Source organism: Balaenoptera acutorostrata, chromosome X (assembly GCF_949987535.1).
Source record: "Balaenoptera acutorostrata chromosome X, mBalAcu1.1, whole genome shotgun sequence".
In the NCBI taxonomy this organism is placed as follows: domain Eukaryota; kingdom Metazoa; phylum Chordata; class Mammalia; order Artiodactyla; family Balaenopteridae; genus Balaenoptera; species Balaenoptera acutorostrata.
This window is the reverse complement of record NC_080085.1, coordinates 118,051,818-118,078,210: the sequence shown is the minus strand read 5'-3', so window position 1 is coordinate 118,078,210 and position 26,393 is coordinate 118,051,818. Positions and strand designations below refer to the sequence as shown.

The window sequence follows — 26,393 nt, the reverse complement described above, 5'->3', positions numbered from 1 at the left end:
ACTGACAGACGGTATAATGAGAAAGCACCAATGCAGTTTATTTTAATTCTTCTAACTTATGAGAATAACTTAATGCTACATCAGAAGTCAATTCATCAATACTGAATTTGGAAAGCACAATCAAGAAAGACCCAAATTTTTATTGGGACTACACAACTTAGCATATACTAGATACGATGATTCTAGAACAAAATCAAAAGCAAAAATCTGAAATATGCATGACAAAAGTTCTTAAACTCCAGGGGATCCATGAACCACCCCAAACTGTATACAAAAGGTTGTGTAGTGCATGCATAGATTTTTCTGGGTAAAGGTCCTGTAACTTTAATCAGCTTCTAGAGGGGTCCAAACAGTACACAGTAGAATTCTGATTTCCTCTGTATTTTCAACAATGGAAGCTGTGGACCTTGGGAAGTTTACTTTTGCATGTTTAAGCCTCAATTTTCATGGCAAGAGGGTAGAAAAGAAAAAAGTAACTTGCGAGGACTGGGCAGGGAAAAACTCCGAAGTGTTCTTTACTTCATAAGTTTTAGTAACATGTTCTGGTTTAGAAAGGGGAAATGGGGACATCAGTGGTAACATCATAAGCTGAAGCAAGAAGGCTCCTACAGGGATTTTTCAGGTCCTTAGAAAAACCAAACTTTAGCATGAATAAAGCAATAGCAAGAATGAAAAATGCAATTTAACTTAGGTCTAATTTTCTGTTTCTGCATATTAACAACTTATTTTTTATTTCTGAATATCACAAACTTCAATCAGAATACTTTAAAAAATATTATTCTGCATGCACTTAACAAATCTGACAAAAGACAAGAATCCAGTTGACTTGTTCACATATATTTAAAATCGGTCAGTACAGATAACCAGACACATTTCACTGCATTGATCTGAGGGCATCCTACCTCTATGCACACGTTCATGTAACACTACTGGTTAATTACCCTGGAGCAGAGGCAAAATGGAGATGGAGGAATCACCCTCCAAAGCAAGTTTAAGGGATTAAACGTCATCATCATCGTCTTCATCGTCGTCATCACTACTGAGGACAAAGCTGCTGCCTGTGGACAGGGGCCCTTCCTCCTTAACATTCCCTAAATCACCCACAGTCCCTCTCTCATCGGAATCTTCAAACAACTTGTCACTGGCATCGTCATCAAACAACTTCTCGTTGGAATCGTCATCTTCGAACATCTTTTCATCTATGGCTTCAATTTCCTTTCCATCTACATCTTCCTCATCTTCTTTTCCATCTGAATCTTCAAACACCTTTTCATCTGCATCGTCTTCTTCATCCTTTTCATCCGCGTCTTCCAGACCCTTTTCTTCTGCATCTTCTTCGTCCTCTTTTTCATCCGACTCATCGTCAAATACTTTTTCATACACATCTTCCTCTTCTTCCTTCTCATCTGACTCTTCGTCAAACTCCTTCTCAGAGCCTTCTTCATCAAACATTTTCCCAGAGCTGTCATCTTCGAATTCTGATTTTTCAGAGTCATTTTCCCCTATCTCTTTTTCAAGAACGTTTTCATTAAATTCCTTCTCAGAGCCCTCTTCCTCAAAACCTTTCTCAAGGCCGTTTTCTTCTAACTCTTTTTCAGAGTCGTCTTCAAACTGCTTTTCCGAGCACTCTTCAGACCCTTGTTCTGAGCTGCCATCTTCAGCTGCCTTCTGGGGGCTGGCCTCCTCCTCAGGCTCCTGCTCAAGGCCGTTCTCATCAGGATCTGTTTTGAGTCTCTTCTTTTTGGACTCTCTTTCTGCGCCATTCTCTTTCGACTCTTTTTTAGGACTACCCTCTTCATGCTCTTTCTTGGGGCTGCGTTCTCCGGACTCTCTGTCGGGGAAGTCTTCTTCACGCTCTCTTTTGGGACAGCCTTCCTCAAACTCTCTTTCGAGGCAGCTCTCTTCAGATTCTTTCTGGGGACAGCCTTCTTCAGCCTCTTTTTCAGGGCCACTTTCTTTAGCATCTTTTTCAGAAGCAGCTTCTTCAAATTCTCCCCCATCTTCTGTTTTTTCAAACTTCTTTTCATCTATAGGTTCTTCAAATGCCATTTCAGTTGCGGCTTCTTGAACATTCGTTTGAGATGTGCAAGGGTGCTCTGAAAAATGCCTAACTCTAGAAGGCCCCGCCCTTTCTGGAGCCCAGACGGAATCTGAACGCTGAAGGCCTCTGTTGGCTTCAGGAGTGTTGAGGAAAACCTCCCATCCTCTCAGCCTTTCCTCCCTTTCTCTCGTGGTCTCCTCCACCTATGTACACATGGAAACTACCGTTAAAATATGTTGTAGGCCAAAAGAAGTAACAGCGTCTCTGAACATTTCTAATATCGCCAAAAGTACTCTGATTTTATAAGGTATCACTTTTAGGAAATTAAAGCAATTCCCTATCTTCAGTTTCCAACACTTTACATCTTGATTTACTAGAGTTGACCTTAAGATCATTTAAATAAATGCCTAATACCACAGCACTGCAGAAATGTCTCATCAATTAAAAAGTTAATAATTGAACTGTCTGTACTTTACAAGACAGAAAGGAAGAGAAGCGCTTTAATTTGTTCTTCTCTTATTGCTATCCTGAGCAAGCCTCAAGACTTATAAACTGATTTCAGACTTATAAACTGAAAGATTGAAACATTTTTCTTTCCGTACTCTGAATATAAAGGATTATTTAAAAGAAGTACTGTTAAACAGATTAAACAGGACTTAAAACTTATGTGAAAAACTGCTAGATCAGTATTTGTTGGTAATGAAACAATTCATGTGCCCCTGACAGTTGCAGAACTCACCTGATAATCTGTAGTCCCATCCCACGCTTGGGCAGTGATTTGACGGCCACCAAACCACCTTCCATTGAGGGTCTGAATACAATAATCAGCTTCCTCCGGATCCCTAAAGGACACAGAGGCCACACCATCAGGGTGTCTCTAGGAAGACAAGGAAGAAAAAGAAGGAATGAATGAGAACATTTAAAGTAAAACATATACATTTGACAAAGTAGGGAAGTAGTGTTCCTTCTGATCATTTGAGCTAAAGATTTTATATGAAGTCTTTCTTCCTTTTTACTGCAGCCAGTAACACGCAGCTAGCTGCTTCTTCAGCTTAACATTGTCTAGCAAAAACCAAGCATGATATCCTTGGAAATGTTCCTGCTGATAACACCGTCTAACGAGACGCAGAACAGTATGGCTGTTAAGAACGTGGACTCTGACATTGAATAGCCCTGGGATTAAATCCTGGCTCTGCCACTTACCAGCTGAATGACCTTGGGCAAGGTGCTCAATCTCTAAACTTCCTCATCTGTAAAATGGGTAACTAACCAAAATGGGTAAAATAGCACCTACCTACCTCAGAGGATTTGGAGGATTTAATGAGATAACATGTAAAGTAGCTGTAGTATGCAATCAATAAATGGTGACTCTTTCAATTATTATGTGTTGATTCTGGATGTAAAAAAAAGGTGAAAAGGGGAACATACAGGAGAGTATTTTTCTTGGTTGTTCTTCTCCAAATATGGAAGAAGAAATAATTCAGAAAGAGGGGGAGATGTGGCCAAATAGGGAACCATAAGGTCTCATACATGTCTCTTATACTTTTTTTCACCTGATCATAAACTCTAGAGTGATGATAAAGGAAAATAACCAAGGGATATCACGTCTATCAAAGCCTTCGCTTGTAATCCACGTTCATCTAATATTGCTATCTAATACTGCTTACAGATGACTACCACTAGACAGCAGACCTACTACATAAAAACATTTATGTAAAATTTGGAGGCATACTGACATTTGGTAATAACTTATTAAAATGGAAGAAAATTGCTTAAGAAATCATTTGTCCAAGCCATGAACTTACATCAAAGAGAAGGAGCTTCCTAACTTGTCCAAACTTTGAACATTCCACCCGCAGGTCTTCTCTGATCTCGTTCAGCACCAGTGGATCATCCTGCAAAAACACACTTGATTAAAATGGGCTTGCCCCCTTCTTTAAGTATAATTCCTGAGAATCAAATTTCTTACTTTGACAAACCAACGAATAAACAAAGGTTTTGCTTAAGGTTAGTTGTTTGTCTGCAGTCTACAAAATTAAAAAAAATCAAAGTCAAATGAAGTTAGACTACCACAGCTGCTGCTACTACTACAGGTCTGCCCTGCTTTAAGATGGGGAATAGGCAAGTATGGTAGGCAGCACTAGGGGTGTGCAGTGGCAAAGGAGAGGGAAGGGAAGTGTCAGTGGAAATCACAAATAACAGCAGCAGCTGAAGCAGGTGAAGTCCTGTGGCTCATATTAAGTCAGAGACTGCTAATTCCTATGTTCTGCACCAGGATCACGACGACTGTACCGATGAGGAAATTTTATTTTGTGTTTTGCATAGATTCCTATTTACAGAAATGTTGTAATGGGGAGACATATATCCCTTTCATTGACTAAGTGTTCTAAGATTATTCTTTGTGCTTCCACGATTCTATTTTAACTCACAGGGTAAACCTCCCCCATAAGGGTTCCTGTTCATCTTGCCTCCAAGTCTCAATACATGAAAAAGGCTCATAAAAAAGTTATGTTATCAACTTGAATTTCAACTACATACAAATATAAACGAGGATATCCTACCTACAAATTTCTAATGAAGCAGACTTACACTTTTTAGGAAACATATGAATTTGTCTATCTCACGGGTTTATATGTTCCTCACCAACTAAAGAGAACAGCAAAACATGACAAGTGGCTTCTCCTTCCTAAAGTTTTGTCAAAGGCAAAAATAAACAACTGGTAGGCAGTTACTGAAATCAAATTTAAAATCAAAACTATCAAATCCTATAAATCTGAAGCTTCTAAGAGTACAGCTGGCAGGACTCTGGATTTCTCCCACTTATAAAATCTAACTGTGGAGAATAGGCCAATTTGTTTTATAGAAAATTCTCAGGCCTGAGAGGAATGGGGAATGGAGCATAAACTCCATGTACTCATGTGGTGGCTTTTACGGGGGTGTATGTGTGGGGGCGTAGCTCCTATCAGATTGTGAGCTTTCCGCAGGCAGGAATCTCCTTTGACTGAATTTCGAATACCTCACAGAACACAGCACAGTCTTTCATGCAATGAACAGTCAATAAAAGCTTTTTCAGAGTTTGATAAACTGTTCCTAATAACTCCATTTTATTTACCAAGGGAAATCAGGGTTATATTAAAAACAAACAAAAACTGTTTCAAAATATTTAACACATTTAAGCATGATTCCACTGTAGGGGGAGGGGTGAATTACCATTTTTATTTCTTTATCAAAGTCTCACGACTTTGCTACAAGAATATCAAATTTCAGCCAAAGACTTCCCAGACCTCTGTTTTCATGTTTACCAGCTTGAAAAACAAATATATCTTCACTGTTATATAGTATCATGAGGCTTAAAGATAATAACCCTCTCCCCCGGGAAATATCTTTAACCTAGCTAAGCATGAAAATTTTCTAAAGACAACACTTTGCAAGCAACAGACCTGAGACTAAACTCAGACTGAAACGCTGAAACCTTCCGTAGTCAACACTTAAAATGTTTTTCCAGGGTGATATTTTGTTTTCCCAGAAATAAACCGTATTTCTCATTCTTTTCCAAGCTAAACCTACACTGTCCAAGATAGTAGCCACTAACCACACATGGCTACCGAGCACTTGAAATGTGGCTAGTCCAAATTGAGGTGTGCTGCAGGTGTGAAATAAACACCAGATTTTGAAAATTTAGTACCAAAGGGGAAAAACACTTCAATGTAACATAGCTTATTAACATTTTTATGTTACATGTTGAAATTATAATACTTTGGATATACTGGGTTAGATAAAATTCATTATTAAAATTAATTTACCCCGTTTCATGTTGTTTTTGTATTGTGGCTGCTAGAAAAATTTAAATTACACATGTGGCTCACATTATACTTCTATTGGACAGCGCTAGTATACACAATGAGAAACCTACCTTTGCATCTGAGTTTTGGTTCTTCACCTCCTGGTATTCAAATTTGCCAGGCATGAATTTTTTAAATAAGGCTTTGAATTAAATACTGAAAACCCCTTAAAGTTACATTTAAAATATCAGCCTTCACTGTTCACCCTGATACCAAAGAGTATTTCTAGGTATTTTGGTTCTAACACTAGTCAACTGTCTGGAATAAACATATACAGGTATACCTCGGAGACATTGCATGTTCGGTTCCAGACCAGCGCAATAAAGCAAATATTACAAAAAAAAAAAAAAAAAAGCAAATATTACAATAAAGCAAGTCACACGAACTTTTTTGGTTTTCCTGCTATGTTTACACTATACTGTAGTCTATTAAGTGTGCGATAGCATTGTATTTTAAAAAGACATGCCTTAATTAAAAAATACTTTATTGCTAAAAAATGCTAACCATCATCTGAGCCTTCAGCGAGTTGTCATAGTAACAAAGATCACTGATCACAAATCACCGTAACAAATATAATAATAATGAAAATGTTTCAACTACTGGGACAATTACCAAAAAAGTGACACAGAGAAATGAAGTGAGCAAATGCTACTGGAAAAATGGCACTGACAGACTTGCTCCATGCAGGGTTACTACAAAAACTTCAATTTGTAAAAATAAAAAAAAAAGAAGCAGTATCTGCAAAGCACAATTAAGCGAAGCACAATGAAACAAGATGTGCCTGTATTCCACCCCACAAAAGCTGATTTCTTTCTGACACCCCGGTTACCTGACAATTCAGTTTTTGTCTTCTACTACAAACCTCAATGCTGATCTGTTCTTTAGATTCATATGGAATCTCTGGACAAATCAAACACTCCCCAAAAACATCCAATGAAAGCAGTTTTCCAGTTGAACACCTCTATCCAGAGTTATATAATGTCTACACCAGCGTTGCCCAACAGAACTGTCTGTGTTAATAGAAGTGAATACTCCATTATCCAATATGGTAGCTACTAGCCACATGTGGCTAATACACCTGAGGAATTAAATTTTCATTTTATTTCACTTCAATTAATTTAAATTTAACCACATGTGGCTAGAGTCTAGCATACTGGACAGTCTACTACAGTGATGCACTTTTACGTTCAGGCCCATGAGACACTGAGCAAAAAAACAAGACTTCTGACAGGCTCTCATCAAACTCGTCAGACCACACAAGACCAGTCAGATGGGCAAACAAGGACAGCATCAAGGGTTTCTCTGCCCGTGAACTCTGAAGCCCATCACTGCGCTCCCAGCCGCTGTGGTGCAGCCGTCTGAAAACTTTCCTTCATTTGCAAAGATGCTAAAGAGAAAACGTTTTCTTCCTTGAGTGGATGAAAACACTCTGCCTTGTGAGTAAAAAGGGTTTCATTCAATCATTCTCTCACTTTTTCTTCCTATAAATACTGAGGGCCTACTATGTGCCAATCATGATTCTAAGCACTGGGCATATAACAGCAAACCAGGCAGACAAGAGCCCCAGCTTTCATGGAGCTCACATTCTAACAGAGAAGATCCAGTTACTTCAGATAATAATAAATGCTATGAATAAAATAAAACAGGGTTAATATAAAGGTTCTATAACTCCAAAGTTTATATTAAACCAGTAAAGGTTTTTTTTCTTTAAGCTATCAAGAATTTACAAGCATGAAACTTTTATCTTTAAAAATATCCACTGGAGGAAATTTGTGGGAAGTCAAGGAAGAATAAATATGGCTTTTTGGAGGAAAGAATATTTGTTAAGCTAGGAAAAATTAAGTGTGCCCAGGGTGATAGCTAGACTTAAATTAGGGTCTCAACGAACAACGGCAGGAGGCGGAAACACACAAAGGCAATTGCACAGTACACTTCAACTTGCACAGGGCCCAGATACTTCATGAATTAAGTTTGCATTTATATTCATGTCCAAGTGTTAGGAGTATGGAATGTTGTGAATCACGGATCTCAAGTCACAGAAAGTAATAGGTCACCTAATTAAAAAACCAATTATCTACCAGGGAAATAAAATGTAGGTGAATCACAGGAAACTCTGGAGTTGTACCCAGTAGACTAGATACCATGATCCATCTATGCATGCCTTTCAAAGTCCCACCTGGCAGGGGTAGCATTTCAAAAAGCATCTAGTGTGCATGTGTATATGTGTATTTTTTAAACATGCTTCATTATCACTGCAAGTCTAATGCAGCTCTGCTGTATTTCAAGATGCTTCAGGATTCTAGTCAGAAGAGACACCAAACAGTATAAATAGACCACAGGTATCTTCCCAATGACCTCAAAACACACAGACTCCACAGGTGCACGATAAACCCTATCACATCACCATCTGCAGAGATGGAGTTCAACAGACAATTCTGGTGCCCTCTCTAAGGGGGATAAAATGACAGTCACTCTAAATCTGCTTAACCACACAAAAGGAACAAGAGTGGGCCTTGGGTGCAACTAGATCATTTGTAAACCATCTGAAATTTTACATTATGAACATTTTTTTCTTATGTGTGATTTGTTATCATTAATTTCGGAAGTCAGGCAGAGAATAAAGAATTCTTCCATGAATGATCCCATCGGTCTAGGCCAAAACACAGATAAGGACAAGAGGCAGAACATAACACAAGGTACCCTGATGGCAATTAATATTCCTTAAACCTCTCTAGTAGCTCTTCCTCCTTTATTCACTTTTATTTGCTGTTCCTAGAATCTTACATGGACACCAATTATTACAAAGTCCTCTTAATAGCCACTAAAGAGTTTTGTAAAGATTAGGTCCTAAAAAAACAACCTTCGCTACTCAAATGTCAGGGGCTGTATTTCATTAACCTAAGGTTTTTTAAGGATCAAACTTTTAGCACTAAAGTGAAGTTTTCATTTCCAAGTGTGAAACTGGTCCTCCCCACCAAAATCAGCCTGCATTGTTGAACTGCACTCAAAATCCACAAGCGACTCCCATAAATCTTTTAAAGATTGTATTTTTAATCATTTCCCATACCAAGTAGCTGCTGTTTGGGGCCACAGTACAGGTATTAGACAGGTTTACCTGCGATACGATTAAAGGAACGCTGGGTTAAACCTGGGAAAATCTGAAACCTTCAGGTGATTCTTGGTATCACTTTCCGACCCTGAAGACTAGATGAACATGCAGGATGTGACATGAGAAGGATGGGGTGAGGCAAGCTTTGGGCTCCCTTGAAAGAAAGCATATCTATGTTTCTATCAGTAAGAATACTGCTTCCTACCTCAAAATCCATAGGATGAAACATATTTCTGATGATGACAACTCGCTCGTGGCGCATTCGGGACGGGCCAGCTCTTCTCTCGGGTCTCCAATCCAACTGCCTAACGCGACAAAGCAGGAACAAGAAGCTGTGAATTTTGTTTCAGACTTGTCAGAGCGAAAAACAAAAAATGAGCAGTTAAATATAATCCTTTATTGAGCACTTAAATAGTGATAATTATTTGATTCCAAAACAACAATGTGTATTTTAGTCACAGCTCCATTACAACTTTCTGAATAAAAATAATGGTCAGGTGAAAGATGGACGCAGTATCTGAAATCCCCAGAATATATATATATTTTTCAGAACTGCTGGCTGGTTACAAACATTCCAATGAGACTCCTGAAAAACTGCTAATTATTTAGTATCTATGACTATCTAGAAAGAGACACTGAGGCCAAGAAAATGTTCAAATTGTATTGGTTTTTAGGTATTTTACGATTATAAAGAACAAACTGCATTGAAATATGTAAAACTACTCACTGTTTGTTACTACCTTAAATTTTACTGATTTGTTTATAAAATTTTTAGGTATCTATTTTAACGATTCCTGTAAAAACTATAGACATCACAACTAAATGCTTCTTTGATCATTTTATCATTAGTTTAAGCATAGTGTTAGAAGTGTTATTAGAATTCACTCTGATAAAAGTACTTATTTTGACTCATTTCTTAAAACCAGCATATTTCAAAAAACATATTAAATAAAGGGAATAGAAACTTGATGACTTGTATATACTATACACAACCACACAGTACATGATAAAATGATAAAACCTATCATTTCTAATTTCTAACTCCTACTAACTAACCTGTATGTAAAAATTTAGCTCCTGGTGTAGCTGATCCCATCCACATGAAACATGAACTAATGGCTCTGGTATGTAAACCTAAACCATCTTACTTAATCTGATGTTCAACATTTTCTGTAGAGATGGCTTTCTTATTTCATTTAAGCCCATGTTATACTAAAAATGAATACCCCAGAAAACGAAAAACACCACCACTGCCAAATCATCCTATTACACAGATTACTGAGGGTTTCCAATGATCTAATGAAATTTTTTAATTTTTATTTTATATTGGAGGATAGTTGATTTACTGTGTTGTGTTAGTTTCAGATGTATAGCAAATAAAATTCTTTAAAAATAATCTGTAGGCATACTTGATGGAACAAAACTAGGTGGTTATAGGGAGGGTGGGAGAGAGACGCAAGAGGGAGGGGATATGGGGATATATGTATACGTATAGCTGATTCACTTTGTTATACTGCAGAAACTAACACACCATTGTAAAGCAATTATACTCCAATAAAGACGTTAAAAAAAAAACCAGGTGGTTATTACCAAAAGTATACTCTAGGATATTTATACGAAATCTTTCAAAATGGAAAAAAAAAAAAAAACCACAAACTTTTGTTGCATAGACAGCTTTTTCTTGTAGTCTTTGCACTTCTTCCTCTTCTTTGAGGCGTCGTACTCCCCCTTCAGTTGAAACTTTGCCACCTCCACATGTAATTTGTAGCCTCTAATTTCATCGTCATCCAAAAGTTTTAATGCAAGATCCACAGATTCTCTCTTTGTAAAGGGAAAGCAAGTTACAGTCAGTAAGTTACACACTGAAATGAAGCTTCAGCAGGAGTGTTTTAGATGAACGATGACTATACATAAAATAAAATTTAAATGTAACTACCTACATGGGAATAAAGAGCTACAGAACACGCATCGGAAAATGTGTACTTAAGACATAGCTGTCCTCAACCAGTTATGTGAACCTAGGCAAGTTATTCAAGCTCCCTGAGCCCCAATTTCTTCATCTGTAAAATGGGAATGGAAATGCCTTCTTTGCAGGGTTCTTGACAAATTTAAATGAAATAAGGCATATAAAGGATAGTGACTGGCATACAGTAGGTACTCAATAAGTTATACCATTACTGGAATAGTAGTTTTGCCTCCTGGAATCTCAATTTCTCCTCTATACAATGAGGTAAATGGACTTGCGTGATTTCTAAGGTGCACTCCAGTTTTAAAATTCTAAAAGTTTCCTACTTAAAAGACTAGATGACTCAAGAAACTGGGAATAGCATAGTCAGCCTTTAATCTTTTGTGTTCACCAATTAAAATGTAGGTCTGTGATATACTGGGAACAAGATGATTATCTGATAGCTTGAACATTACACACACTTGAGGATTCTGGGTCCTATACAAAGGGGGCAATTGTCAGCTCTACACAGATTCAAAGATCTGAGGACCTGAGGAGAACTCAAAAGGACAACTGAACTCTGCCATGCAATTAAATATGGATCCTGGAACAATTAACTATATTCTTCTGGAACTCAATTTACTGGTTTGGCAATCTTGCACTTTTATGGGTCATAAATTTGACATATCAAATTTGTCAAAACCCCATTTTTCTCTTCAAAATTTTAAAACCCAATCAAACCCCCTAAGAATCTGTTCACAGATTTTTAGTAATCCTTGAAGAACTTATAAAGCATTCAATCTCCTTACATTTGAAAATTACATAAATATCTTCCTATAATGGTCGTACTCATGTGTGAGCCCATCATGTTCAAGAACCAGATCAAAAACCTATCTCCCCCAAAGCTTGTCAGCTTAATCTTACCCGCCCTCTGATTTCACTGAAATGTTGTATACTTGCAACACACTTGTGATGTTGGTACTGTTGTTTCATCACTTTGATTTTGCTTTGTAATTATTTTCAGGTTCCATGACACATGTACACGCCATCATTGTACCCATTTCTTTTGTACCATGCAGTAATGCGTAACACATGCTCCTAAGGGGATAGGTGTTCCAAAAATGATGGCTGCCTTTGGCACTGAGCTTCCCCCCATGCCATTTATGGTATCATGAATACATAAAGTTCTGCAAATGTCTGTTAATACCACTCTCTCTTCTCTCTCATTCAAAATATATTTCAAAGCAGTAAGCATAAGTTAGCACCTTTATGGTCTAATTCAGGGGTCAGAAAACTTTTGTAAAGGGCTAGTGAGTAAATATTTTAGGCTGTGTGGGCCCTGTGGTCTGTGTTGCAACCACTCAACTCTGCTGTTGAAATGTGAAAGGAGGTACAGACAAATGCGTAAATGAATCAATGTGGCCCAGTTACAATAAAACTTCATTTACAAAGACAGGCAGTGGGCTGAAGTTTGCCAAACCCTGGTCTAATTCATTCCAATGGGCAAATAAAATGTTACTGGCTTTCTTTTTTCTGTGGATTTTTAGAATGTGTTCTGCATTGATTATATGCATACACTCCTAAAGAGATCTTTGCAGCAAGAATTTTTTTAAGACAAGAGAAGTACCTCGGTCATATGACTTACATAATACCTTGACCTGGTAACATATTTTCTTACAAGAGCGCGTGAATAACCTTACCAATGTGATACACACAGGCACAATCTGAAACAACAGTTTTCTTCACATCCTGTTTTGAATAGCTCTCACTCTTGGTTATCATCTATACAAAATTATAGCCCTGGTTCCTGAGTTAAAAATGGAGATAGGAAAATGAAAAAAAAAAAAAAAAAAAAGAAACGGAGATAGGAGAAACTTACTTGACCACATAACTAACCTTCAAATAACAGCAAAGTCCATCTCCTTTAAGATTTCCTTGATTATCTTTGTAAAGCTTGACCTTAAATTCTTCTGTGTGAGGATCTCTCATAATAATGCCAAACTTGGACATGAGCTGTATAAATTCATCCACTGTAATATCTGGAGGCAAACCTATGACGTTAGGGGGAAAAAAATTATAAAGGCATCTAAAACAAAGGTGAGGATTACTTAGGGATTCTACCAATTCGAAATCCATAACTTGGATGAGCGCAATTTTGATTTTCTAAAAGTATGTAAAAATCTCACATCTATAGACGTGAAGAAATGTCATGTTTTAATGTATTCAAATATACATTAAAATCATGCTTTGCTTAGGCCTTGTATCAATGAATCTGAAGGGGCAAACAGCTGTGAGTTACCTAAAGCAGACAGAAAGGATGGCATGCAAAGTTACATACACTTAATTTTTCTCAGTTTCATAAAAAAACAACATATCCCTCACTCACATAAATGGCTGAACAAATAATGACACAACGATACAAAATAGAATTCAGAGAAACTGAAAACTAAAAATCACTTTGTGAAAAATCTCAAAATCAAATATTTTCTACTCTAAATGTGGTTAAAAAGGTATACATACCAGACACATACACATTTGTGTTTCTGTCCTCTTCAACATGAAACCATCCTAAAAATCAAAATCGAGTAAACAAATAAAACACATGCCAGAAAAGGTAAGAGTCCCATTATGAAATCCTGACAGTGCGGCAGTTTCTCAAAACTTCCAGAAGCTTTTTCTTACCCTTAGAACAAGACAGATTAAATCAAATCACTGTCCAGCTTTCAAAGTATTTGGATCTTTGGACAAGTAATTCGTTTCAGAGCCCAGTCTGAAAAAAGATGGCTAGTTTATCTTGGTTCTTTATGAATCTGATATTACCTTAAAAAAACCTCACCCTTGCACTGACTTTAGGCCTTGGCATAAGTGGCTTCTGACTCCAATCTACTGTGTTAGACCTGGCCAAGCTGAAGCAAAATTGACTTCTTGAGTTTAATTTAATTAAACTCAAAAAGGACAAAAAAAAATCACCTTACAAACAGAACTTTAGATAATCTCCTAATGACAGCTCTATTTTGCAAAGGAAGAAACTGAGAACTGAACTGAATTGAAAGAGCCCACCGGATGCCCACAGGTTAGTGAGAGAGCCAACATATGAACCCAAATAATAATATTTAAAAAACCCATCTTATGATTCTGTCAAAGCTATTTTATAATTCTCCCAAAAGTAACTATATATACACACACACTCATATTTTTAATTTTTACACTCATGTTTGCAAGCTAAATCCACTTGCCTGATTCACCCTTTCTCTTTTCTCCCCTCTTTTTGGTATCACTGGGTTCAGGGGATTTTCTTTGCGGAGGTTCTTCTGCAGTCCTAGCACTGACATCTTGGACATTCGCAGTAGAACTAGACGCACCATCGTTAGGAAAGCCATAATTGGCCTGATATGTAGCAATAAAATCTTCAGTGATCTAAACAAGAAATTTAGCACACACACATAAATTCAAAAATGATTTCCTCACGCAAAAAGTTTACAGTGTTAAATAACAGCATATTCAGTAATACAACTTAACATACAAGTGTTTCTGTGTCAATGCAAGGACAGTCACCTTATATAGAAAACTGCACACAAAATAATAAAAAATTAAGACATGGGTACTTGGATTATCAGCACAAAAGTCTGAGATACTATTAAAGGCATTTTAAGTTGGCACCTTTTCTAGTTGTTTTATTTGTAAATTACTATCTCTGCAGTCTACTTGACTAAGGCTACAAATAAATATAACAAAGGAAGTATCAGATAACAATAAACAGAATAAAAACCAACAGTCAACTAATAATCTAACAACAGGATCAAATTTTCTTTTACTATATGGATGAACAAAAGTATATCTACTCTAAATATTTAAATACCTGTAGGCAGAGAACACAAAGAGTAGAACTCTGATTTGGTGTGTAAAGAATGGGGCTAACAATTATAAAATTAAATGCTATTTTAACACCGTCACTAATTAAATCACATTATCATTTAATGTCAGAACAAATCAAGAACAAATCCGACTCACAACTATCCTCCTGGCTCTTAGGGAAAAAACACAATTGCACAACAAAAGAAATATAGTTATATCTTCACACCAATCAATGTTAGGCACACACAGGAATGAGGAAAATTTAAAACTTGAAGTTTGAAGAGGTATGGGCTTCCATAACATAAAAAGATAGAGCCACAAATTAATCCATTATCAGACGATTGTTAAAGTACTCTGAAGGCTGAAGAAACCAAATATGCACTCTAGCTGGCACCACCAGCAGCCAAGTGAAATAGTAAGTTTAACAATTCGGAGGGATTGGAACATACACACAAATACAAAGTGGGAAAGAAAAAAGGTGAAATAAATAATTAAAAAATCACACTCAAATTACACAATGGAGACACAGTTTGTATTACTGGCTTGCAAGTCTATTACTGTGTGATGAGTATCCTTTTTTTCCACCCATACCGTGAGACTTTGATTAACAGGGTACTTTGACCAAAAAGTTTAGAGAGCCAAGCTTAACATCAGTCCTTTTACCTTCAAGCTAAAATAGAATACTTAACAATTTCCAAGTACTCTAAATAAATATGCTCAGATCTTTTCCATCCATATTCTGTGCACCTCTTGTCCTATTCCCGTGGTAATATGGTTCAAACATACGTGTCTAGGGACAAAATTTAGTAGGAAAGTAAAAAGAGGTGCAAAGTTCAATCAGTAAAGAATTATCAATTTATCAATTTTTCAAATCAAGAAGCTGAATTGTGCACATAGCACATCAGCTAAACATCTGAATTCCTAGGATAAGTAAGATTGAGACTACGTGAGATTAACATCGACTGAATTTGCTCTTGGTGTTTTTCCTCTTTGCAATAAAAAGCAGTCACCAACTGTAACCTTCATAGATAAAATTTATAAGTCATGGAAAAGGCTTAATAATTAAATTACATTGAAGCCATCTCCCTAAAGATTTCCGTTCCTTTACACGTCGGTTCTGCTACAGACACAACAAAAAGAAACGTCACTATCCAGAGGGGCTCTAACCCAGGACCTCAGCAAAGAAAACGTGAAAGGAGCGCCCCGCGAGGCTGGCCAGGCGGGCCCGCTGCGCATCGGCGCCCGTGCGACTTTTACCTTGGGGAACCAAGCCTTCTTGTCCAGGTCCCACTCGTATGGGGTGTCAGTCGACTGCTGCTGGAAAGAATCGTTTTCTCCACCGGGATCTTTCTCGGTGTCGCCGTCCTCAGTGCCTCCGTACAATTCTTGCATTCGCAACTGCTCATCAAACTCGTCGTTCTCATCCAAGTTGTTGCAGCTCATGTTGCCGACTTAGCCCAGTGGCAGGGTCCGGGAGAGCGAAGAGGCCGAACTGACGCTGGAGGGGAACAGAGAAAGGGAGGCTGGCCGTGCTCAGCCCGCGCCCCCCCGCCGCCCGCCTCCCCGCGGCGCCCCAGCAGCCCCCGGGAAGTCAGGGCCGCTCGCCAGCCGCACCGCCCCCCGCCCGCCGCGCGCACGCGCCGCTGCTCCCGGCCCCGCCGCCCACCTGGCTCGCCCCGCTGGGTCTTGACACCGCCGCTCGATCCACAACGCGGCGGGAGCGAGCACAAGGTGCTCTGTGCTCCCCGCCGGCCGGGTCTAAGACGACTGCGGCTCCCGCCGCAACGTCTGGAAACCGCTTGACAACGGAGGCCCGCTCACGCTAACGCAGTCGCCATTGTTGACGCGTCGCGACGTCGCGGGTCGCGCAGACACTCCCCCAGTGGCGTCAACAGGCGCCGACGCGGGCAGGCGGCGTGGGGCTCGGGGGGGTGGGGCTCGGCGGGCGGGGCTCGGGGTCTGCGCTGCTGCCGGGCGGTGATGCCCAGCTGGGACTTCCTGGCGCGGCGCCTCGGGCCCGTTTGAGTCCGCGGGGTCCGCGGCGGGCCGGGAGGGGCCGGGGCGAGGCGGTAGCCCGAAGGCGTGGGAAGGTTCCCCCTCGGCCGGCGCCGGAGCAGGCGTCGAGGCGGCCGCCATCTTGAGGGAGTGGACCGGGCGGGCGGGACAGGTCTCGGTGCGAGAGAAAGGCGCGCCTCCTTCGCCCGGAGGCTCCTCCTCCGCGTGGGAAACGAGTCTTTTCGCTTGTTTCGTTACGATTTCACTAGGAGAGGCGCCGGCTCTGGTTAGCCCGAGTTCCTAGTACAGGGTCTAGTGTCTAGTGCGTGTGTGGTGAGTGAATGAATGAATGAACGAACGATGGGTGGAAGGACCAACCTTCTTTCCAAGCCTCTGCTCCCTCCTTTATCTCTCCGGTACCTTCCTCAGGCTGGAGATGTCTCTGGAAAGGAAGGGCAGCAGTTGCCTGCCCCTTGTACTCCATGATTCAGACGTGCTCAAGCTCCAAACCTAAAACTTTTAACATCCAGTGTGCACACCACCTTTACTGCTCCACTAACGTCGTTTTTTGATCTCTTAGAAAAAAACATGCATGCAATAGAACTTGCGTGCATTTTTATAATATAGATAACATGAGTTTTATTAGGCTCATTTAAGCATTGCTAAATATTTCTTCCAGGATTCAAAAAGAGTGTACAGCTGTTTTCAGCAATGTGTTTATTGGGCTCCCATTTCATTCCTGAGTGAGTTCACAGCATAGGTGATAATATGCTACGCAGCCCTGCTGCACGTGACACTGAGCGCCTGCTCTATCCACAGACCCCTCTTAGCAGGTGGCCAAAAAGGTTACTTCCCATGTGACCCAGTCACGGGCTACCCAGAGGCCTGTGAGGTGACCTGGTAGGGTAGCCCCGCATTCTAGACTGAATTTGACTCACTGAGCCAATAAGCCTCTCCCAGAAAGAGGGTTGAGTATGGAACAGACAGGGACATGGTCAGAGTAGCCCAGAAGCAGGGAGGCCCACAAAGGGAAGGTAGTAAGCAGAACAGAGGCCTTCTGTGGAGAAGTTCTCCAGGGGTGAGAGGAGAAGCTGAGGCAGTGACAGAGGGTCATTGAGTCACTGTAATAGTGGAGTAGTGAGTTGGGACCTAAGCATGCTTGTACCTACAATGGCATTCTACTTGGCCACTGGCCCTGACAGTTTTGTTTTTTTAATTTTTAATTTATTTTTTATTTTAATTTTTTTGGCCGTGCCCCACGGCATGCAGGCTCTTACTTCCCCGACCAGGAATCGAACCCGTGCCCCCTGCAGTGGAAGTGTGGAGTCCTTAACTACTGGACCGCTAGGGAATTCCCAGTTTTTTTCTTTTTTTTTTAAGCAACACTTTTGTCTCTATGAGGCCTGGTTCCAGTTCTTATTTCCTTGTGGATTCCTAGAATTAAATCCCTAGTAACTGAGGTAATCTGGAAGTATCTCTTTATAACCTGTTCTTTTTTTATATAAATTTATTTTATTTATTTATCTTTGGCTGCGTTGGGTCTTCGTTGCTGTGAGCGGGCTTTCTCTAGTTGCGTCAAGCGGGTGCTACTCTTCATTGTGGTGCGCGGGCTTCTCATTGCGGTGGCTTCTCTTGTTGCAGAGCACGGGCTCTAGGGGCACCAGCTTCAGTAGTTGCGGCGCACAGGCTTAGTTGCTCCACGGCATGTGGGATCTTCTGGGATCAGGACTTGAACCCGTGTCCCCTGCATTGCCAGGTGGATTCTTAACCACTGCGCCACCAGGGAAGTCCCTATAACCTGTTTTTATTTCCAAGATTTTTTGCAAGAAACATTCAAGTTAACAAGCAAAAAGGGGGGTCCTTTGTTATTATAAGGATGGGGGTAGCTCCTGAAACTCCAGGAATGGAATATAGATGGGCTGCACAAGGGGCTGCTGGACCCAGGAAAACAAAACCCAGACAGCCGGCTTCTCCCTGAACATCACGTTCGTTCTTCTCTGTGAGGGGTGATCTGTGCTGTACTCCTGGCCTAATAGGCCACCGACTTCTTGGTGGATAAAAATTCATTAACCTACAAAAGCAGAGACTGCCTGGACAGAGAAGTCATCTACCTGGCCTAGGAAGTCTTTCTGGAAAATTACTGAACTATACCAAAGTAGATTTTTTTTAATGGCCCATTCAGGCTCGCTCTGTTCGGGAATTTTCCTGTCCCCACTTCCTGTAATCTCAAGACTTAAGTGGAAATAAAAGTAACTCCTTCTGACAAAAAAAAATTGATGGATCCCTGACTTAAGATGGTAATAACTGCAGAAATTCTTTAAACCCAAATTTGCTATTGTCAGTAGGTATACCAGTATTAAATTTTTTGTAGTACTATCAACTTCAATGACAAAGACTTACCTAAATTTGTGACTTTGTTTTCCTGCTTTGTAGCATATTATATTATTATGGTCCATTATTCTAAGTCTTGGGTCAGGGCAGGCCCTGAGCAAAATTGAGAAGTATACAAAATTTGTTTTTCATGTGTTCCCCCATGCCCCCATTTAGGACCCTCTCCAAAGAAGTGAAATGTAGTAACATTGCTGCACACAATAGTCCGTGTGAAAAAAATTGTGGATATTGGGGCCTACTTGTAAGTTTAGCTCTGACAAGGATAATCTGTTAAAAAAAAAAGACCACCCTCTCCAAAAAAAAATCAAAACAAAGCCATGAATTTTAATCCCAATTCCCCAATTCTGGACGGGAGGCTGATGCCCTATAAAGCCATTCAGGGATTTATTTTATATCAGACCCCTAAGTCACCTAGGGATTACTGAGAATGAAGAAAATCAAAGTTCTTGGAGCTCTAGTTTTATCAACTGCTAAAAAGCTCGCTTAGCTTTTGTAATCTGGTACTTTGATCAAGTTATTTCTAAAATGTTATGCTTAGGAGAATAAAGATGTCATTTTTACCCAGAGTAAGGAAAATAGTAAAATATTTTGGAGTTTGGCACTTGAAAATACATTTTGGAGTTAAAATGGGTTCTCAGTGATATTCTGTCAGAAGTATTGTTTTTAGAATATAAAGTTACACAGTCATTTAAAACTTTATTTCATATTTATTTTTCTCCCCTTGTTACAACATCCAACCCAAAGCAATACTAACACAATTCTAACACCCCCCCCCACTTTAAGTAAACCAATTTTACTTAAATGTAAAGTCTAGTGTTAATATATATCCCCTTTTCGAGCCACATCTTTAAGCAAAAGTTCACAATTACACAAGCCATTTAAAGAAAGCTCAAAGCTACCAAAAGCACACCCCAAAATCAAGTTTTTGAAAATTCAAATTTAACTATCGATTGTGCCAAACATATGCTTTAATTTGCCCCCAAGAAAACATTTTCTGAAAGCACAAATCTAAATCTGACACGTCTATTGACAACAGTTGTTTGAAATAATATTTATTAACAAGCTTATAGTGTTAGCAAGTAGGAGCAGAGGATAGAAAATCCTCTGATTTCCAAGGGCAGAGATTAATTAGGTCATACTCTTACAGGATTTAGGCACACATCAGGTTTAAGGTAGTCAAGCAGGAAGATGATCTGATAGTAACTGCACACCCAGGTGTTAGGGATCTCATGTGGTACTTCTGCATTTTTTAGAAAGAGGGCACTGCTTACCAGAAAGAAATGAATTTCCTTCAAGGAAGAATTTCAGACACTGGCAGGCTCACAGGTTTTTTGACAGGGGTCCTTCTTTGGAGCCCTCAAATGACACCATAAACATGGCCACTTATTCTGCCTATGAAGAAGGCAAGTTCTTCACAATATTTGTGAAAGATAACTTTGCCCAATTATCAATCAATGGGAGTTGTAACTCCAGAACTACCTTAAGTCAGTAAGTGCTGACCTAGTAAGGCAAACACCCTGCCCCAGACCCTTACTCGCTACTTTATACTCACTGAGCTCAAAACGTTGTCATTGCCATTGCACAGCTTTAGTTCTAATGGAATAGAGATTAATGGAAGAGGGTAGTCAAAAACAAACCCTGTGAAGGTTTATCTTTTAGGACTTTGTTTTTTAAGAAAACTGCAGAAGAGATGTTTTACCTCTCTTTGAGCCCCTTTTCATATGCAAAGTATCATCTGTAGATTTACACCACATAATAAACACAGTTTTATGCAAATCACAGGAGTATATGCGAAATTATAAGCATCAGAGATGTGATGGAAACATATTAGATTTTTAAGTGTCATCTTGTTTATTTCACTTCACCTCCTATTCAACCTCTTATAGGACCCACTGACATACGCAGATATGTCTTTCTACGCCTAGTGGGGCTCTGTTTTATTTAGAAAGCCCAATAATGTTCGTTAATGCTTGTAGATTGAAGAAAATCATGGTTTGTCTGATCCTTCCCTCCTAAGATTTCAGCACAATTCTCAAGCAACAAAAATTCTGACACCATACACCTACACACAGCTCAGAGTCGAATACACACGCTGGGAGGAAAAATACTATTTTTAATTGAAAAGCTAGACTCTGTCATCTTCCTTCTTCACACTACAGCCAGCGTACACGGACACACTAATTCCAGACACCTGAGTGCTTGCAGCACCCGGGACCCTTCCCATCACGGCCAGGTTGTTAAGAGGGGTATCGGCAGCAGGAGGGTCAGGCAGCTCTGCCTTGCAACAGAATAACTGAGCTTTAAAATGCTGCTGGAAGGTTTTGCTCAGCCAGTAAAGAGCAAAGGGGTTTACACAAGAATTGCTGAAAGCCAGAACCCGAGAGAAAATGGTGACAATGAAGTGAATGGCAGAGGGGTCCGCGTAGGTTTGAGAAGTGAATGAGCGGTAGAGGTACAGGAGGTGATTCGGCAACCAGCAGAGAGCAAACAGAGCCACCAGCACCAACACCGTTTTGGCAATTCGCTTTCGGGATTCAATCTATAGGGGGAAGAAAAATGGCAAAAACAACAACCAAGAAAACAAAACAAAACAAAAACCCAAACAAAACAAACAAACAAAACAAAACAACAACAAAAAACAAAAACAAAAAACAACCGAAAACCCAAACAAAAACATTTAGCTGGCAGAGATTTTAAAAAGCCATTCTCTAGATTTACACAGAAATTTACAGTTAAGAGGCTGGTGTCCCTTTGAACGTGCAGGTGAAGGAAGTCAGCCCGTGGCTAGAGAATACAGCAAGTTAATTGACATGGTAACCTGTGATCTTGGTCTCTGATTAGCTCTAATTCAGAGACTCCCATCCCTGGTTTTGAGATACTCTAGGGTGTCTGTAATTATCTCAAGCAGTGTTGTGGAATTATCGAAAATTTAATTTAATTAAGAAATAGATGCTATACAAACCTGCTTTCACTGCATCAGCAGAGGCTGACTAGGTTAGAATAGTCTTCTGGGGTTTATGAAAGTTGCTAAATTGGTACCAAAAAATGTTGTTAACGTATAGGAATTCTAACTATATAGTCAAAGGAATAAAAATCAATGTGCCACCCTTCATGTATGAAAATAATCCTACCTGCACCTGTTAATAAGAGAAATGAACCACATTAAGTGAAGACATTGCCTGTAGTCACAGATAGAGCAAAGATAACTGTTCACATGGGCATTAAAATGCAACTTTAGCCTCCTGACCACCACTGTTGAAGCAACTGAATGTACTAGCTCAAAAAAACAAAAAAAAGCGCTGAGCTCTGCACATACTCGTTAAGAGATAAATGGAATCATCTCCTCCCACCCAAGAAAGATAGAAATCCTGTTGGGTTTTTTTAATCAAATGAAACGATGTTTTGCCAATATTCTTTTTATTCTGTTCATATTTATGAGAGGAGAGCACACCTGGGTCTTGCAATGGTCTTAATCAAGCTTCTGTGAATCACTGTGTTCTCTTGCCATTGGCACTGCATCCCTCGAGATAACCCCTCCGCCCTGTCTGCTCATCTGTGTGTAAGTGGTTTGCATTGAATAATGTTATGGCTTCTTGCCAGTTCTACCATCCTGTGTTTTTCTAAACAAAAGATGCTTCACTTTATAGTCTCACCTTGTGTGATGTTTCTCACTATTCTGTGGGATGATTTTTGACTGATCCAAGACTTCAGCTTTCTAATAATAGTAGTCCTACCACTTATTGAATGTTTACTCTGCAGCAGGAACTATGCTAAGCATTTCATATATATCACCCAGACCTCATTTTCATTTTATACATGAGGAAAGTGAGGCTCAGAGATGTTAAGTAACTTGCTCAAGATTGCTCAGCTGGTATGGAATTAAATCTTGGGTCTGACAGACTCCACAGCCCATGACCATAACAAAAATATGATACTGCTAAAGTATTTATTGCTCAGGGGTGCAAAAGGAGGCATTTCCCTTCTAAATTCATGCGTGGGTCCTGATTAATACATACCTGCTTGCGGGCATGGCTTTGTTCCTCAGTAGGTATGTTCAAGGTGCTTTTGTAAAGAGTCCTAGCAATCAAAGAGTAATAGACAGAGATAATCGAAAGTGGAATAATGTAGAACACTAAGAAGCACAGCAGAGAATGTATCTCTTGCAGGAGCCTCTCAGAAACAGGATAAGAGGCACACGATTCAAAGGTCATATTTTTGTCGGGATCTCGAAGAGTATATACATTTGAAAATATAGCCTCTGGTAGAGCAATGATCATAGACACGATCCAGATGCAGCCAGCTTTGGCACAGGTCTTCAGGATGGCATTGGGGGGCTGACGCTCCAAGGGCTTCACAACTGCCTTGTATCTAGAAACACATAATCATAGCAAAGGGCAAAATCAATATCAAAATTACAGAATCTTAAAGTTAGGAGTGATCTCCGTGGTCATCCAGTTCTACCTTCTTATCCCATATGTATATAACCAAGTCAACATTAACCAACTGGAATTGGTTACGATTTCAAATACACATAATACATCCCAGTACTTTATATTGATGCTAATCACTTTTTCTTTTATTCACTGTTATGAGATATTCCAGATTTGCAATTTTTATAATTTTCTTGTAGACCCTCTATTTAGGGCAAATAAATATTTTTCAGCATGATTTTGTGTGTGATGGAGAGTAATTCACTACCTGTGCATTACCTTGTGTTCTAAAAGACTTCCTTTTTATGTAAGTGACTGATGTTAAACCTAATTCTCCTTTCCTTGTGAGAGAGCAGTCATCAACCTTCCTAGAAAAGAATTCCATGAGTTTATGCAGGAAAGAGGAGAGGGTTAATTTCTTCCCTGTTCATAAGTGCTAATTTCTTGCCCAAGCCGATCCAATCTGTAGGTAGATTTAGGGCAAGGCACGGGTGAAATCGGAAACCCTGTACCCATGAAAAGATGCCTCCTTATTCTGACAAATCCACCTTAAAATCTACAGCCTTTAAGTAAATCTGCCCTCAAACAGAATATAAAACCAGTCAAAGCAAAATTCCATAAAAGACACAGGGAAAGCTTTTCCTCCTCTCAGATTCCAGAATCTGAAGAAGCTTTTCCTTCTGTTACTGCCAGGCATTGATTACTTACAGGCTTCTTGCAGGCTTGTTAAAGCATCACTTTTAACATTTGGAGCCTCAATTTTTCTTCATGCTTTCACAGTTATCATTCTACAATAGGCACAGAAAGACCCAGTACGTAGACTGAAAATATCCTAACAGAGCCCAAACACCCTGGCTGCCAGGGGTTCTCACACGCTCCATCCATAGAGCTCTAAAAGTCAGCCGGGATTAATTTATGTCTGGAAATGAGAATGTCATTGAACGCCTATAGAAAAAACAAACACAATTAAGTGATGACATTACACTGAGTTACCAGGAAGCTGAAAGCCTCACCGTTTTTCTGCCATTAATTAATTTGATGCATTTCAAATAAATTAGATGCATGTATCTTTTTACCATTCTTCCAGTAGACAGTAATGTGTATGTGGTCAATTTCACACCTATGTTGATGTTTTAATGTTGACAATATTGCACCACTAGGCTGCACTAACGTATAAAGAAAGAATTGTTTTTCTTTTACACCTGGAATAATTTGCCTTAATAAACCGGGGGGAAAAACACCGTTCAGTATTCTTTCAAACAAACAATTACACTTCAAAGAAAATAAATGATCCCTGAAGCACACAATTTCAATCTCTCATCCGATGCTAACACAGGAATTTTAATATTCTTACACCAACTTTTATTTAAAATGCCCCCCGATTTTTCAATCTTACATCCAGGTTCCAGAGTGTGAGAAAAGCAGAATAGTAGCCAGTGAACGCTCCGTACAAGCTTTCCTTTCTTTTCGCCTAATTTCACATCCTGGCAAATATAACTGAGAAAAGAAACCCACCTGTCAGCACTGAGAATTGTTAACGTGAACACTGATACACCAACAGAAGTGAGCCGGATGAAAGAGAGCACCTTACATCCAATTCTTCCGAACAGCCATCCTTCTGCAAGGTAGTGGGTTGCATCGACTGGCACACAAGTTAGCAGAAGTAAAAGATCTCCAAAAGCCAGGCTGGTGATGAAAATATTGGGAACTGTTTGCATGGATTTGGTCTTGAAAAAGACTTTGATGAGAATAGCATTTCCAAGTATGCCCACTGAAATGATCACAGCATAAGTGATATAGACGGCACACAATGCTTCTATTCCTGGAGAGTTGTCTCCGGTCCTTCCTTTATTTGTGGTATCATTAGGAACGACAGGGCTTGATGATTCTGTGTCATTTGTGGTTGAAATTAAAGTCTGATTAGGTGACTGAGGCTGCCTTTGAGACATTTCTTCTGAAGCCTATGCCTTTAATATTTCTTCTGCTCAGTTCAAATGTAGTTGATTGTCACGTCTAATGCCTACGTCTAGTAACGAGATGGTAGAGCAACAGAGCAGAATGGCAAGCAAATCCAAGACACCCGGATACTCCTTTCCTTCAGTTGTTCTTTGTCTCCCAGCATGCTTGGCTAAATGCTTACCGATCTGGCACAGGAGTGTGGGAGGTGGAGGAGTTTTATCGGCGTTTCCATGACAGAAGGAGGGGGGTTTGGGAAATGCTCTGCAGTTGCTTGTTCTTCCCTGTTGGGGAATCTTATGGACTACCTAGGTGTTATTAAACAATACTTATTGTTTATTAGAATCACTCTGTTTCCATATCTAACCACGAAGATCTGTATAGGTTTTGTCAATTTTCATCCATTTCTCTGCAATCAGAAGGTGGTCTAGTGCACTCTCTTTTACAGGGTAAATAAGTATGTGTGTCCCCTGAAGCACAAACTTGAATCCACTCCTCTAGATTTAATATCAGAGAGGTGCTGAAGCAACAAATCATTCACATTTTGATAGGGCTGATGTCACTTCCAAGGAGGAATAATTCAGGTGACCTGGGCTTATCACCCAGCTCTGACACATGGTAATTCCCAACCCTGCGTATTACCAGGGCTCTGCTGCACAGTATCAAAGCAACCTTTAAGAGATGCAAAATCCAGGCAAACCACCAGTTGCTTTGTCTCTAAATGTCCTACTAAAACACCCTTTTACTGTTTGACCATCTGTTTTAATGCCATATATTTTTGTAAATGCCATTTAGGGTTTCTCCCTTTAGAAATGGTTAAAAGGAACCT

At 39.6% G+C, this 26,393-nt stretch overlaps 2 protein-coding genes across 2 annotated transcripts; both read right to left on the bottom strand.

Moving 5' to 3' along the window:
• Positions 1–14: 14 nt before the first annotated feature.
• HTATSF1 (HIV-1 Tat specific factor 1) lies at positions 15–16,661 on the bottom strand. The gene is made up of 10 exons (XM_057538885.1): positions 16,459–16,661; positions 16,050–16,290; positions 14,174–14,354; positions 13,458–13,505; positions 12,834–12,988; positions 10,650–10,813; positions 9,198–9,297; positions 3,847–3,936; positions 2,781–2,918; positions 15–2,244 (listed from the first exon to the last, which is right to left on the bottom strand). Exons 2-10 carry the CDS (start codon positions 16,233–16,235, stop codon positions 1,000–1,002), a joined length of 2,307 nt encoding a protein of 768 aa, XP_057394868.1. The 5' UTR covers positions 16,236–16,290; positions 16,459–16,661; the 3' UTR covers positions 15–999.
• A 4,642-nt stretch (positions 16,662–21,303) lies between these two features.
• BRS3 (bombesin receptor subtype 3) lies at positions 21,304–25,557 on the bottom strand. The gene is made up of 3 exons (XM_007174493.2): positions 25,124–25,557; positions 23,195–23,546; positions 21,304–21,717 (listed from the first exon to the last, which is right to left on the bottom strand). Exons 1-3 carry the CDS (start codon positions 25,555–25,557, stop codon positions 21,304–21,306), a joined length of 1,200 nt encoding a protein of 399 aa, XP_007174555.1.
• Positions 25,558–26,393: the final 836 nt, after the last annotated feature.

Excerpts from the sequence above, each read along its gene's own strand:
- HTATSF1 (XM_057538885.1), bottom strand. The coding sequence starts at position 16,235 with ATGAGCTGCAACAACTTGGATGAGAACGACGAGTTTGATGAGCAGTTG. Across the intron at positions 9,298-10,649 it reads AAGCTGTCTATGCAACAAAA|GCAGTTGGATTGGAGACCCG; the intron begins GTTTGTGGTTTT and ends TTGTCGCGTTAG. Across the intron at positions 2,919-3,846 it reads GGAAGCTCCTTCTCTTTGAT|AGACACCCTGATGGTGTGGC; the intron begins GTAAGTTCATGG and ends TTGTCTTCCTAG.
- BRS3 (XM_007174493.2), bottom strand. The coding sequence starts at position 25,557 with ATGTCTCAAAGGCAGCCTCAGTCACCTAATCAGACTTTAATTTCAACC. Across the intron at positions 23,547-25,123 it reads ACAATTCTCAGTGCTGACAG|ATACAAGGCAGTTGTGAAGC; the intron begins GTGGGTTTCTTT and ends ATGTGTTTCTAG. Across the intron at positions 21,718-23,194 it reads AAAGCCATGCCCGCAAGCAG|ATTGAATCCCGAAAGCGAAT; the intron begins GTATGTATTAAT and ends TTCCCCCTATAG.